The sequence below is a fragment of the Astyanax mexicanus genome, chromosome 8 (assembly GCF_023375975.1).
Source record: "Astyanax mexicanus isolate ESR-SI-001 chromosome 8, AstMex3_surface, whole genome shotgun sequence".
NCBI lineage: Eukaryota > Metazoa > Chordata > Actinopteri > Characiformes > Acestrorhamphidae > Astyanax > Astyanax mexicanus.
This window is the reverse complement of record NC_064415.1, coordinates 3844161-3859523: the sequence shown is the minus strand read 5'-3', so window position 1 is coordinate 3859523 and position 15363 is coordinate 3844161. Positions and strand designations below refer to the sequence as shown.

Here is a 15363-nt window from a genome sequence, read left to right as displayed (position 1 = left end):
AAACAGAAGTATTATTCACATGTAAGTGTGTTTTCAGTTTCTACCTCAGACTGAAGTTCTACAACACTGTTATTTAGTTTCTGATGATGATCATCATACAGATCTCTTATTCTGCGCTGGGTTTGCCCTGTTTGGATGATGGAAGACAGCAGATAACTGTGGTGGGTCTTCAGCAAAGACATCAGACTCTGTCCTGAAACTGCTCTCTTTATAGTACTGCAGGGTTCAGGCGCTCCAGATGAAGGAGTTTGATTCAGATGGTTATTTATGGAGCTTATTTATGTGGTTCCTCTTTGTTTTTCTATAAACACTCTTCAGATGTTTCTTTGAGCAAAACCAAAGTCTCTCCAACTCTCAAACTCTCAGAAACCAGGCATGAGTCACATGACTACCCAACCAACAGCATCATACACTGAGAAGAAAATATGAGTAAAATTTGCTTTAAAACAGTTTCACAACTTTCTGCATTTGCTTTTTTAAAGTAAATTTAATTTCAGATAAATTTAAGTAACTTCAACTCTTATTTAAGTTTCAAGAATTAAATGTTACATACAGTAAATAAGTGAACTGAACTTCAGTCAATCCTTTCTTTTATTAAACTTTACTTCATTTATTTTTACTGAATCAATCCTTTCTTTTAGTAAACTTTACTTAATTTATTTTTACTGAATCAATCCTTTCTTTTATTAAACTTTACTTCATTTATTTTTACTGAATCAATCCTTTCTTTTAGTAAACTTTACTTCATTTCTGCATACAATATTACCTAATTACAATTACTTCATTTATACAATATTACTCAAATAATTAATGATATATACTTTGTGTTGGTTTATCACTTAAAATCTCAATAAAATACATGTAATTTTGTGGTTATAAGGTGACAAAATGTGAAAATTATCAAGAGGTATGAATACTTTTGCAAGCCACTGAGAGACACACAAAAAAGCCAGTGAGAGACACACTGATGCTTCGATACGGATCTCAGACTCGGCTCAGATACGACGAGTATCAGCATCAGCGTGTTTTTAAGGCAGCTTGTTTGTAGCTGGAGTGAAAGAGGAAGTGATGCGTGTTGTAGATAAAGAGGATTAATCAGCGCCGTGATGAAAGCAACAGATAACACCTCTCAGCCATCACTGCTACTCCCACACCTCCTCTTACTGATTATCTCTCCGCTGAAGGGTGTGTGAGGGAGTGTGTGAGGGAGCGTGTGAGGGTGAGAGGGTGCGTGTGAGGGTGCGTGTGGGGGTGCGTGTGGGGGTGCGTGTGGGGGTGCGTGTGGGGGAGCGTGTGGGGGAGCGTGTGGGGGAGCGTGTGAGGGTGCGTGTAAGGGAGCGTGTGAGGGTGCGTGTGAGGGTGCGTGTGGGGGAGCGTGTTCATTTATTGTATAAATGAAGTAATTGTAATTGCGTGTGAGGAAGCGGGGAGCGTGTGAGGGTGCGTGTGGGGGAGCGTGTGAGGGTGCGTGTGAGGGTGCGTGTGGGGGAGCGTGTGGGGGAGCGTGTGGGGAAGCGTGTGAGGGAGCGTGTGAGGGAGCGTGTGGGGGAGCGTGTGAGGGTGCGTGTGGGGGAGCGTGTGAGGGTGCGTGTGAGGGTGCGTGTGAGGGAGCGTGTGGGGGAGCGTGTGAGGGTGCGTGTGAGGAAGCGGGGAGCGTGTGAGGGTGCGTGTGGGGGAGCGTGTGGGGGAGCGTGTGAGGGTGCGTGTGGGGGAGCGTGTGAGGGTGCGTGTGAGGGAGCGTGTGAGGGTGCGTGTGAGGGTGCGTGTGGGGGAGCGTGTGAGGGTGCGTGCGGGGGAGCGTGCGAGGGTGCGTGTGAGGGTGCGTGTGAGGGAGCGTATGGGGGAGCGTCTGGGGAAGCGTGTGAGGGTGCGTGTGGGGGAGCGTGTGGGGGAGCGTGTGAGGGTGCGTGTGAGGGTGCGTGTGAGGGAGCGTGTGGGGGAGCGTGTGAGGGTGCGTGTGAGGAAGCGGGGAGCGTGTGAGGGTGCGTGTGGGGGAGCGTGTGAGGGTGCGTGTGGGGGAGCGTGTGGGGGAGCGTGTGAGGGTGCGTGTGGGGGAGCGTGTGGGGGAGCGTGTGAGGGTGCGTGTGGGGGAGCGTGTGAGGGAGCGTGTGAGGGAGCGTGTGAGGGTGCGTGTGGGGGAGCGTGTGGGGGAGCGTGTGAGGGAGCGTGTGGGGGAGCGTGTGAGGGTGCGTGTGAGGAAGCGGGGAGCGTGTGAGGGTGCGTGTGGGGGAGCGTGTGGGGGAGCGTGTAAGGGAGCGTGTGAGGGAGCGTGTGAGGGTGCGTGTGAGGAAGCGGGGAGCGTGTGAGGGTGCGTGTGGGGGAGCGTGTGGGGGAGCGTGTGAGGGAGCGTGTGAGGGAGCGTGTGAGGGTGCGTGTGAGGGTGCGTGTGAGGGTGCGTGTGGGGGAGCGTGTGGGGGAGCGTGTGAGGGTGCGTGTGAGGGAGCGTGTGAGGGAGCGTGTGAGGGTGCGTGTGGGGAAGCGTGTGAGGGTGCGTGTGAGGGAGCGTGTGGGGGAGCGTGTGAGGGTGCGTGTGGGGGAGCGTGTGAGGGTGTGTGAGGGAGCATGTGGGGGAGCGTGTGAGGAAGCGGGGAGCGTGTGAGGGTGCGTGTGGGGGAGCGTGTGAGGGTGCGTGTGGGGGAGCGTGTGAGGGTGCGTGTGAGGGTGCGTGTGGGGGAGCGTGTGAGGGTGCGTGTGAGGGTGCGTGTGGGGGAGCGTGTGAGGGTGCGTGTGGGGGAGCGTGTGAGGGAGCGTGTGGGGGAGCGTGTGAGGGTGCGTGTGAGGGTGCGTGTGGGGGAGCGTGTGAGGGTGCGTGTGAGGAAGCGGGGAGCGTGTGAGGGTGCGTGTGGGGGAGCGTGTGGGGGAGCGTGTGGGGGAGCGTGTGAGGGTGCGTGTGGGGGAGCGTGTGGGGGAGCGTGTGAGGGAGCGTGTGAGGGAGCGTGTGGGGGAGCGTGTGAGGGTGCGTGTGAGGGTGCGTGTGAGGAAGCGGGGAGCGTGTGAGGGTGCGTGTGGGGGAGCGTGTGGGGGAGCGTGTGAGGGTGCGTGTGGGGGAGCGTGTGGGGGAGCGTGTGAGGGTGCGTGTGAGGGTGCGTGTGGGGGAGCGTGTGGGGGAGCGTGTGTGTTGTTCATTTATCACTGATCTGCTTGGTCGGTTCTGAAAGAGGAAACCAGGGGTCTCATGTACTAAGACTTGCGTGGAATTCCTGCTGAGATATTGCATACACTCAGAGCTCAAATGTATACAATAAGCAGGTTGCCAAAAATCAGTGTCTCAGAACATTTGAATATTATATAAGACCAGTTGGTACTTTCTGCAGTGTGGGCAGTGTGCCAAGTCCTGCTGGAAAATGAAATCCACATCTCCATAAAAGTTGTCAGTAGCAGAGGGAAGCTGTAAGATATGAAGTGCTGTAAGATTTTGTGGGAAAACAAAACTGCACTGACTTTAGACTTGATAATAAAACACAGTGGATCAACAGCAGCAGATGACATGTCTCTCCAAACCATCACTGATCATCAGTACATTTTACATTTCATTTGTAAATCAAGGGAACAGAGTCTGGATGAAGAGTGGAGAGTCTTTGGATGTATGATGATAATATAATACAATTCACCCTGTTACTTAGAGAGTCACCAGCCTACTGAAATTGCTCAAAAAGGGCACGGACAACTCATCCAGGAGGTCACAAACGAACCCAGAAAAGCATCTAAAGTATGCAGGTCTCACTTTCCTCAGAAAAGTCATACTATACTGTTTTTGTAGTCTGGTATTTTGACCCATACCTGTTTTCGACTTCGTCTCTAGTACGGCCTGTTCTTGACAGATTTGAAGAATCCAAATTAAAATTTTCTTACAATCATTTGAAGGTTCATGCTTTAAAGATTTTTTTTTTCTGAAGCAGTCCCTGGTTCTGGTTTAAAGTCCTGCTGGAAAATGAAATCCGCATCTCCATAAAAGTTGTCAGCAGCAGAGGGAAGCATGAAGTGCTGTAAGATTTTGTGGGAAAACCAAACTGCACTGACTTTAGACTTGATAATAAAACACAGTGGATCAACACCAGCAGATGATAGACATGTCTCTCCAAACCATCAGTGATCATCAGTAAATTTTACATTTCATTTGTAAATCAAGGCAGCAGAGTCTGGAGGAAAAGTGGAGAGTCTTTGGATGTATGATGATAATATAATACAATTCACCCTGTCACGTGTAACCAGCCTATTGAAATTGCTCAAAAAGGGCATGGACAACTCATCCAAGAGGTCACAAACCAATCCAGAAAAACATCTAAAGAGTGAAGGTCTCACTTTCCTCAGAAAAGTCATACTATACTGTTTTTGTAGTCTGGTATTTTGACCCATACCTGTTTTCGACCTCGTCTCTGGTACGGCTCGTTCTTGACAGATTTGAAGAATCCAAATTAAAATGTTCTTACAATCATTTGAAGGTTCATGCTTTAGAGGTTTTTTTTTTTCTTCTGAAGCAGTCCCTGGTTCTGGTTTAAAGTCCTGCCATTCCGCATCACCAGCTCTCTCATGTTAGACACATGAAAAGTCAGAGCAGTGGGAGATCCAGCCATTCACTGCTGTGAGGTTCCCTTACACGCTGCAGGAGCTTGAGAAAACACGCAAAAGCACAAGAGCTGGCAACCCTGCATAGTGGAAAATGTATAGGCTGATATATGATAGCTCGCCTGCAGTAGCAGACCCTACCCCTCTGTGTGACGAGATGAAATGCAAGCCAAGGAATTGAAGTCGCGAGTTAAATCAGATTTTTTAGCACATTGATGTGTTTTAACGCACCATGTGCTCCCACCAGCTTGAGCGCATTGCACTACAGTGCAATGGCCCATCTATTATAAAACAGATATACACTGCCTAATATATACAATATATAGAGATATACAAGGCCTAATATTTGGTTGGATCGTCTTTAGCTTTGATTGCAGCACACATTCACTGTGGAATTGTTCTTGCAAGATCTTGCAGCAGCATTGATGATGGTAGAGTCTGACAGCTGCACAAAGCCTCTCTTCTCCATCCAGCACATCCCAAAGATTCTTAAGCTTAAGGTTAAGCTCTGAACTCTCTCAATCCATGTGTGAAAATGATGATCTCATGCTCCCTGAACCCTGAACTCTTTCACAATTCCAGCGCCATGAATCCTGGCATTGTTATCTTGGAATATGGCCGTGTTCATCAGGGAAGAAAAAAAAATCAAATCCATTGATGGAATAACCTGGTCTATATTAAGTATATTCAGGTAGTCAGCTGACCTCATTCTTACAGCACATGCTGTTGCTGAACCTAAACCTGCAGACCAACTGCAGCGTCATCAACCATCACGTCATTTACTTACTTACTTGACTTGTTTGGGGCCAGGCAGTGTATCACACTCAGCAACAAAAACAGGCAGGTACGTAAATGATTACGTAAATGAAAAGTGTAATGGGATGAAATGATACAGACTAGTAGCTCTCCAGCCCAGAGGGTTGTTGAACCCAATGGCAGAACAGTTGATCTCAAATCAGGTAAACCCAAGAAGAAATGAAAAAATAAACACTTATACAGACAAAGGTAGTAATGAAAATTATTTTTAAAAATAGTAACGTACAGTTACTTTAATAAATCATTTTAATCTGATTACTGGATTGGACATACTAATGTGTTAGATTTCTCATTACTGGACAAATGGACAGATTAGAGTAATGTGTCACTAAATAACTGACATCTCTGGACCTCTGGATCTCTGAGTGGATGAGTATCAGAATCATCTCAGCATCTGAGAGATAACTCCAGCAATCACGCTTTCTAAAGACTGATCCTCACAATCTCCCGCACTAGATATAAGAGCACCACAGCCAGGGTTCTCTCAGAGGTCTGCTGTAAGAGCCAATCAAACGTCACTATAAAGAAAAGCAATTTACCAGAGTTTGATCTGAGTGTGAAGGCCAGCTGACCATAACACCGAATGCAAGCTTAGAAACACAAGTGTAAAAATTGCTTTTTTTTGTTTTGTTTAAAGTTGAATCAAATAAATGGAAAATAGTAATTGTATTTAGTTTGGCTTCAGCTTTTTGCTACAATTCACTCTTGTTGTGAGTTCAGAAGGTAGAACCCCCCAACACGCGCCCAACACGCGCCCAACACGCGCCCAACACGCGCCCAACACGCGCCCAACACGCGCCCAACACGCGCCCAACACGCGCTCAACACGCGCTCAACACGCGCTTAAGGTATTGACAAAGAGAGATGTTGAGAAAACACAAGGTATTAATGAAGAGAGACCCAACACACCCAACACACACCCAACATGCACCAAACATATGCCAAACACATGCCCAACACACGGTACCCAAGGTATTGAGAAAAAGAGATGTTGAGAAAGCAAAAGGTATTGAAGAAGAGACACCGAACACGCTTCAAACACATGCCCAACACACACCCAACACATTCCAGACACATGCCCAACACACGCCAAACACGCTCCAAACACATACCCAACACACTCCAAACACATGCCCAACACACACCCAACACATTCCAGGCACATGCCCAACACATACCCAACACACTCCAAACACATGCCCAACAACTCCAAACACATGCCAAACACACACTCAACACATTCCAGGCACATGCCCAACACACGCCAAACACATGCCCAACACACCAACAACACATGCCCAACGCATACCCAACACACACCCGACACACACCCAAGGTATTGAGAAAGAGAGATGTTGAGAAAGTAAAAGGTATTGAAGAAGAGATACCGAACACACTCCAAACACATGCCCAACACATACCCAACACACACCCGACACACAACCAAGGTATTGAGAAAGAGAGATGTTGAGAAAGCAAAAGGTATTGAAGAAGAGATACCGAACACACTCCAAACACATGCCCAACACACACCCAACACATTCCAGGCGCCCAACATGCATCAAACATACACCAAACACATGCCCAACACACCTACATTTAAACCCTGGCTTAAGAACTGCCCCATAACATAATAAGTATTATCATAAACTGTTTTAGTAAAGTTTTTGTATGTTTAATAGTAGCATTTATTAATTATAATGTTACTTTATATGTTTAATAATTGCTCATATATAGTAATATTCTTTATTGTTGGTATTGATGTTGCTTTCCTGAAGCAGTGCAGTGTTGTATCATTAGTCTGAAGTCTATATACATATATCAGCAGATTTACACTCTCGTGTGTGTGTGTTAGTGTGTGTTTGGTGTGTGTGTTGCTTGGCCGATGTAAAAAGCAGATATTAGAGATGTGGGTCAGGCTGATTACCCAGAATGCACTGGGCGGTATGGACCAGGGGAAATGGAGGCTTATGGTATTGATTCTGTCGCAGGATGAGATGCTCTGGAATGCCATCGTTTGCTAGTTAGCGCGGCTAGCTAACTCTGACACGGGAGCTAATCAATCGGCTGCATGCCCACTAGCACTACCGATAAGGAGTGTGTCCTCGGGGACTCCAGGAACTATACACACTGCCGGTTACACACACACACACACACACACACTGCCGCCATTGCAGTTCTATAAAAGCATTAACGGCTCACATTCGTACAGAGTGAGAGAGAATGGGTATAGATTCCACTGAAGATGAGGGAAAATTTCTTAATACATGTGACGACAACAGGTCTGACCCATCTCCGAAGTACTTTGGGACACTGATATGGACGTTGCATACAGTCTTATCTAAGATATTTTCCTGTGAAGTGCACTAGTTTTTTTCCTTTTTGCTGCACATGAGCCTCAAAAACCTCTCAAATAACCTGAAAACAAAGATTGTTCAACATCATGGTTTAGAGGAAGGATAGAAAAAGCTCAGTGATCCACAGGCACAGTTCTAGTTAAGACCCGAAGTGGCAAAACAAGAAAAATCTCAGATAATCAGAGGAGAAGGATGGTGAGAACAGTTACAGTCAACCTACAGACCTCCAGACCAGCTCCAAACACCTACAACATCATCCTGCTACAGATGGAGTCACTGTGCATCATTCACTATTCACTACTATTCAGCTCACTTTACAGAGGCTGTATGGGAGAGTAATTAATGCAGAAGAAGCCTTTTCTGAGCAAACAGAGTCACTTCAGGTATGCTAAAGATAAAGCTAAAGAACATTTGAACAAGCCAGCTTCTGGAATTTTGGAATACGGTTCTGATGAAGGTGATAAAGACTGATGAAGCTAAAATTGAGTTATTTGAAGGGTGGTTATTTTTATGCATGGAGGAAAAAGAACACAGCATTCCAACACATACACTTTACTGCTCCCCACAGTAAAAATTAGTGCCAGTTCCATCATGCCGTGGGGCTGTGTGATCAGTGCAGGTACTGGGAATCTTGTTAAAGTTGAGGGTCACATGGATTCCAGTCAATATCAGCAGATTCTTCAGAACAATTTAAGTTTAAGAATCTATGAGAAAGTTGAATCAGTTGAAGTTAAAGCGACGAGGCTGAATACTGCAACAAGTCAAGTCAATAGGCTTTTATTGTCATTACATCTGAGTGTAATGAAATTACGTTCCTCCGGAACCATGGTGCAACATGGAACAACAAGCAATAGACAACATAAAGTGCAGGAGTGACGACAGTGCAACATAAAATTATAAAATTATAACACTAAATAACAATAAATACAATAAATACAAAAGACGAGACAATTTAAAGACAGGACAGTGCAGTACCGATACGGTATAATAAAGTGTGTAGTGGGGATAAGGTGCAGAGATGTGTGACATACTGTAACATATATAATCACAGCAGTTACTGAGGTAGAGTTTATAGTTTTTAAGAGTGCAGCAAATATTGCTGAAGGGAATAAAGTCATGTCAGCCTCTGTGTGCTGACTGTGTGTGTGTGTGTGTGTGTGTGTGTGTGTGTGAGTGAAGTTCAGTTCTTTGTGTGTGTAAAGGGGAGGGTGGGGTGTACAGTTTAGTTTTGTGCGAGTGTGTTGGGTGAGTGGTGGGTGGGGTGGGGGTTCAGTTCTGTCTCTGTGCGTTGAGAAGTCTGACTGCCTGGTGGATGAAGCTGTTGCAGAGTCTAGTAGCGGAGGCTCGGATGCTCCTGTATCTTCTGCCGGACGGCATCAGAGCGAAGAGTCCGTGTGAGGGACGGGTGGGGTCGTCCACAATGCTGGTGGCTTTGCGGATGCAGCGTGTGGTGTAGATCTCAGTGATGGAGGGAAGAGGGACTCCGATGATTTTCTCAGCTGTCCGCACTATCCGCTGTAGGGTCTTGCGGTCTGAGGTGTTGCAGTTCCCAAACCAGACGGTAATGCAGGTGCTCAGGATGCTTTCTACAGTCCCTCTGTAGAACATGGTGAGGATGGGAGGTGGGAGATGTGCTTTCCTCAGTCTTCGCAGGAAGTAGAGGCGCTGCTGGGCTTTCTTGGTTATGGAGCTGGTGTTGAGGGACCAGGTGAGGTTCTCTGCAATGTGAACACCGAGGAACTTGGTGTTATCCACAATTTCCACAGCAGAGCCGTTGATGTTCAGCGGGTGGTGGACACCTGGAGCTCTCGACCCTAAACACTTTAAACACTGCTCTAAATCTACTAAAGCACTAAAGCATTCAAACCTGACTGAACTGTAAAGAAGAATGATCTAAAATACCTTCAACCAGAAGACTCATTCAACCAGACTCTCATTGGAAGCTTTAAGAAGCATTTAGAGGCTGTTTTTACTGTAAAAAGAGGATCTACTAAAAATGTATGTATTTTTTCTGTTGGGGTGCTTAAATGTACGCACCTGCCTAATTGTGTTTAAATAATTATTGCACACTTTCTGTAAATCCTATAAACTTTATTTCACTTCTTAATTATCACAGTGTTCATCTGCTATATGATACTGTATAGGGGTGCACAAACATTTTCATACCACTGTACCTATCCCTGCGCCCCACTCATTCCTGTGCTTGTGCTAAGCTAATTTCTGTGCATATGCTATTGCATTTTCTCATCATTTCTCTAACTACACCGTGCTGATTTCCCTGCTTACTTCCACGCTTCCGTTACATTTGTTTCAGTTCTTACGCTACGCTCATATCCGTATTTACACTACGCTCACTTCACATTTACACGGTGGTGCTACACCTACGGTTTCCATGGTTACGTCATTTCCTTTTCCATAGTTCTGCTGGAGGTAATGAGTTCTGATGAGGTGTGGTTCTGGTGTATCATCAGATGCGTGGATCAGGATCTCAGGATTGCACAGTGTGTGTGTGTGTGTGTGTGCTGCTTTGTTCTGTGATTGGTTATCAGGCCTGAATCCAGCAGCCTGTCAAACCCTTGTCCAGGACCTGAGTGAAAGCTGTTAATGGGTTTATCTTGGCGGAGCTTCATCTTATTCGTGTATAAAGGAAACAGGATCAGTGTTGAAACAGAGGGATGCAGATTTATCTCTCTGTATTGTTAAAATATTATTATATTATTTTTGCTCTGCATTTTAATCATTAGGCTGATATTTATCATTAAAACATGGTATAGAAGCTGTGTTTTTATTCTGCACATTGAAATTTTTACATTGAATTAACATAATTTTCTCAACCTTCTGCCTTTTGAATCAACATTTTAAATTTCGTCACCATATAATTTCTAAAAACGGTTGGATGGAGAAATGAAACAGTGTTTTACTTCTATTTTTAAATTTTTCTGTTTTTAATTTAACATCATGTTCATGTTCTAATAGATTTACTGTCATACCTGTCAAATTTTAGATTAAAAAATAAGGGATATTTTCCTCTGTCTGCTTAAAGTTGTCCCACCAGCCCAACGAAGGTTCAGTATCCCTTACATTTTAAGACAGGCTTACAAAAAATCTAAAATAACCACATGTGAACCATTTACACACAATCAGATTATCAGAATCTGAAATGTTGTGGACATTCCTACATATGTCATTCTTTTAATACAGCCAAATTAAAAATCCTTTTCTAGATATAAAAAAAAAAGTTAAGATTTCATGTCTTTTTTGCCATAAATGCACTCTTTTATATTATATATTTATTTATTTATTTAATAGATTTAAAATTGAACAAAGGGTGCACAAATTCTGCAAAATGAATGTAGGTGACCTAAAAATAGTATTATGAGCTTTTACTAAAAGGACATGGACCACATATATTCCATCAGTAAAAATTAGTCCTAAGTGGCCTGCACAATTAATCATTTTTAATTAATACTTCTTTCTTTTGATCACTCAACCCCTGATCAGTTAATTTCGGTCCTCTTCACATTTCTAGTTAAACTGAGTCACAAGCTGTAATTTTTTTATTTTAAAAGGTTTAATCTGAAGAAAAATCGCTGAATATCCAGATATGTTTTAACATCAGCAGCTCCGACTAGCTGCCTGAACTCACAGCGAGGAGGGCGGGGCTTCACCACACTGACTCTCCTTTGCAAGCTGATTGGCTGTTTCTCCTGAAAGGCGGGACTTTCTCCTTGAACAGGCTCCACGATTGGTTAAGAGACACAGCGCGGTCAGCTCCCTGTCTCCTCAATAATATATATTTTTTAATCTTAATATAATAAGGGAAATTTACGGGAAAATACTAATACGGGAGGACGGCGGGAAAGAGGAGTAAAATACGGTAGTTTCCCGGCCAAAACGGGAGACTTGACAGGTATGTTACTGTTTTAGTGTTTTTGAGATCAGATGTTCAGTAATCAGATTGGTAGTAGTGGTGGCTTTATACTCAGATTTACTACAGTGATGTGAGTTTATTGTAAACACTTTATTAACCATAGGATTTTCTCATTTAAGTGAGCTATGGTTTATTAAAGGTTAAACGTGTGACATTGAAACAACATTGCCATATCAACGTTAATTCACTTTTTAATATCAACAGTTGATTCAACGTTGAAATGCCAGCTGGGTAGCTTCAATGTTTAAACTTCAATGTTTAAAGCTTCATAATTTTACAAATATGAACAAAAATGTAGAGCTAAGTCAGGTATCATCCTTTCTACTTACAGGCAATGCTAATACTTGTGTTTATAAGAGTGGATGGATCTTAATGCTTCTTTAGGCAGATACACAATGGCTGCATCCAGAAACCCTAACAGTATGTGCGAGGTGCACATCAAGCTACGGCATAGGGCAGGGTGAAGGTGTAAGGGGTAAGCGACTACGCGATGTATGCAGCTCCACAGAGCTGAGCTTTCAGTGCGCTAGCTTGTTACGCTAACTGGCTAGCATTAGCTAGCGAGCTGTCCCAGTGTGTTTCTTTGGGGGTGCTGTTCTACACAGCGCACCGCAGCGCCTCTAGCGGTGTGGAGGCATGTGAAAAATGCATACCGGTTACTGCCAGCATTACTGACAATTTAGCAATTTTACCAAGAAAGTTGAAATAGAAAGTAATTTTAGTTGAGGTAATTAATTTAAAAATGTGATGTAAAAATCCTTAAAGAATTTAAGAACAATTTTAAGATCTGTTTTTTTTTTTGCAGTGTTTGTTTGCAAGAGAAAGAAAAAATACTGTGAGAGTTATTAGTTATGAGATTGAATTCATATTTCAGTATCTATAACTGAACTCTGCATTTTTAAGTCACAAATTAAAATTATATATACTAATAATAAAGCTAATAAACCACCAGGCTCTTTAAAAACAGTAGCATATTCATCATAATTCATCATTTTAGCACATTTGGACCCACAATTAAAGTTTCCAGATGAATTGCATGCTCTGCTCAGTACCTATGGATGAGTTATCAATGCTCCTTCAAAAACGAGTAGAAAACCTGTTTTTAATACTCTAGATTTTAGTAGAAACAGTGAATGAGCAGGCGTCCCAATGGTTTACAGAACATATAGAAGTTTAAACCCAGCAGAGATAGAGGAGGAAGATCTGGAGACACTGACAGAAGGTGGATCTCTCGGGGAAAGCTGTGGGATGTGAGCTGGGAGAAGCTGGATCGTTACGGTCAGACAGTTTTACCGGGATCCGTCTGTTCGGCCCAGATCTCATCAGCGGATCGATATCTCAGGAGTTCCTCAGAGGAGGTTCTGAAGAGCTGGAGCAGCCGGGCCTGTCCGTTTAACCCCAGTGTCCTTCTCTTCTCCAGAACAGAGCCAATAACTTTATTTCAAACTTTTCTCAACAAACAGCAGGTCAGCGCACTTTTCACTTTAATAGCAGAAATAAGTTTTTAATATTCCTCAGTTTACATTCTGCTATTAAAGAGATTTATCATCTTTCAGAACCAAGGGCGTAGGAGCAGGTTTGATATTGGGGGGGACACATTTGCCAATATGAACCCAAGCCCACCCTAGAGTTTCCTAGAACAACATTTGTGGAAATTACTTTTAATTACAAATAATATTTTTTTTCTGTATTTTGTTTTTTATGAGTTAACAAGGTGATTTTACAACCTAAACATGTTACTTCACATTACATTTACTGTTGTAAGAAAAAAATATGCAAATACATATACATATGACAAAAATGATCAGTTATCACCTAATATTTAAAATAATATAACAGATTTGGTTATTATTATTATTATTATTATTATTATTATTATTATAATCATGTATTGGCATGTCAATTCTGTTGTATATTTACATTTTCTCCACTCTTTAAAAAAAATCCTCCGCTTTTATTTTTCTATTAAGAGCTCTTCTAAAGATTGGTGTCCTTTTATGTAAAAGAATGTAACTTTACGTTTCATAAAGATTTTAATTATAAACGTCAGGACATGTGGCCTTACTGTGAACCCTGTTCTTCCAGATCTTAATCAGCTGAAGCTGCTGCAGCCCGATCCCGCCGCTAAATCTCACAGCGAGGGGGCGGGGCTTCCCCCACTAGCACACCGCGGGCCGCAAAACCAGCAAGATGATTGGCTGTTTGTGCTGAGAGGCGGGACTTAATACCTGAACCGGCTCCGTGATTGGTCCGGTCTGTCTCCTCATTAATAGTACAGCTGATCTGAGCGAAACTATATAATTTTTGGGGGGGACAAATCCACCTGTTTCCAATCCACCCATCCCCCCCGGTTCCTACGCCAATGTTCAGAACTGGAAAAGTGGAGGCAACCATACTAGCAGTCCTGAACTATGGTGATGTAATTTAAACCATTAAATTCAATCTACCATTCTGCTCTGAGACTTATAACAGGTGACCCTTACACTACTCACCTCTGCTCACTATACCATAGAGCTGGTTGGTCCTCACTAGCTGCACCAACAGAATCTAATTGGCTAATTTTTATTTATAAATCACTTTCTGGCCATTTGCCAGCTTAGATCACTTCTATTATCACATTTAATAGCAGTAATGATCAGACTCGCTCCAGTTTTCACTGCGCTGTAAAACCTGATAACTCAAAACTTTTGTTGCAACCGATTACCTAATACATTTTAAGTTAATGTAATATAATTTTTAAGTACAACCTAACCTAGCCCCGGGGGGGAATCACTACACACTGATGGTGAATGTAAGTCAGAAACTGGGGGACACACCCAGTATGCAAATCGATTGTGACAGAAGCCAATAGAAAAGAAGCTGTTAATGACAAAACAGATTGATTCAACTCAAAGATCTCACTTGAATAGTACAGTATATGTGCCCACGAATGTTCAACTAACTCAAAATAGTTGAGTTTTGTTTAGAAATCTCCAATTTTATGTAAAACAGACTTAAATCATTTGAGTTCAAACAACGAATGGGTTTACAGTGTGAACCGAACTGAAAATCTGATTTTAGCTACAGAGAGAGAGAGCAGTAGTGAGCTGAAATTCACTACAGGAAACAATAAAGCTCTCAAATTAAGCTCACTGGGGTCTCTGAATCATTAATTTTTTATTTGTTTTATTTTTATTTTTTAATTTGTTTTATTGAATTTTATTGATTTTTTCATTAATTCATAATTTCTTTACTTTTTGTTATGTTTTTTTATAATGTTTTTTATTCCTATCTTCTTAGTTCATTATTATTCATTTTATAATTTTTTAATCATTCTTATTATTTTACTTTACTTTTACTAATATTATCTTTTTATTTATTTTACATTTTATAAATCCGTTACTTTTTATGTGCCAATCTGTTTTTTATGATCTTTTTTAGAATTTTCTTTTTTTTCTTTTTACATATATATTTTATTAATCTATATAAATGTTGATTTAAAATGAGTATTTATTTTATTTATTACATTTTACTATTTTGTTCCATATTATTTTAAACTGTAAATGTACTCCTGAGTGGAAATGAAGGTTGATTGATTTGTATATGCGTGTATGTTACACATCTGCATACATCATATTTGTGTATTACACATTAATACTAAGGTATATAAGGTCTATATTAATTTTAATAGAGTAAGTTTAGCTGGTTAGGATC

At 42.5% G+C, this 15363-nt stretch overlaps 1 protein-coding gene across 1 annotated transcript; it reads right to left on the bottom strand.

Annotated features, from left to right (window-relative positions):
* Nucleotides 1-1383: 1383 nt before the first annotated feature.
* LOC111196178 (putative uncharacterized protein ENSP00000383309) lies at nt 1384-3126 on the bottom strand. Its single transcript, XM_022685369.2, has one exon. The coding sequence runs from the start codon at nt 3124-3126 to the stop codon at nt 1384-1386; it is 1743 nt and encodes a 580-aa protein (XP_022541090.2).
* Between the last annotated feature and the right edge of the window lie 12237 nt (nt 3127-15363).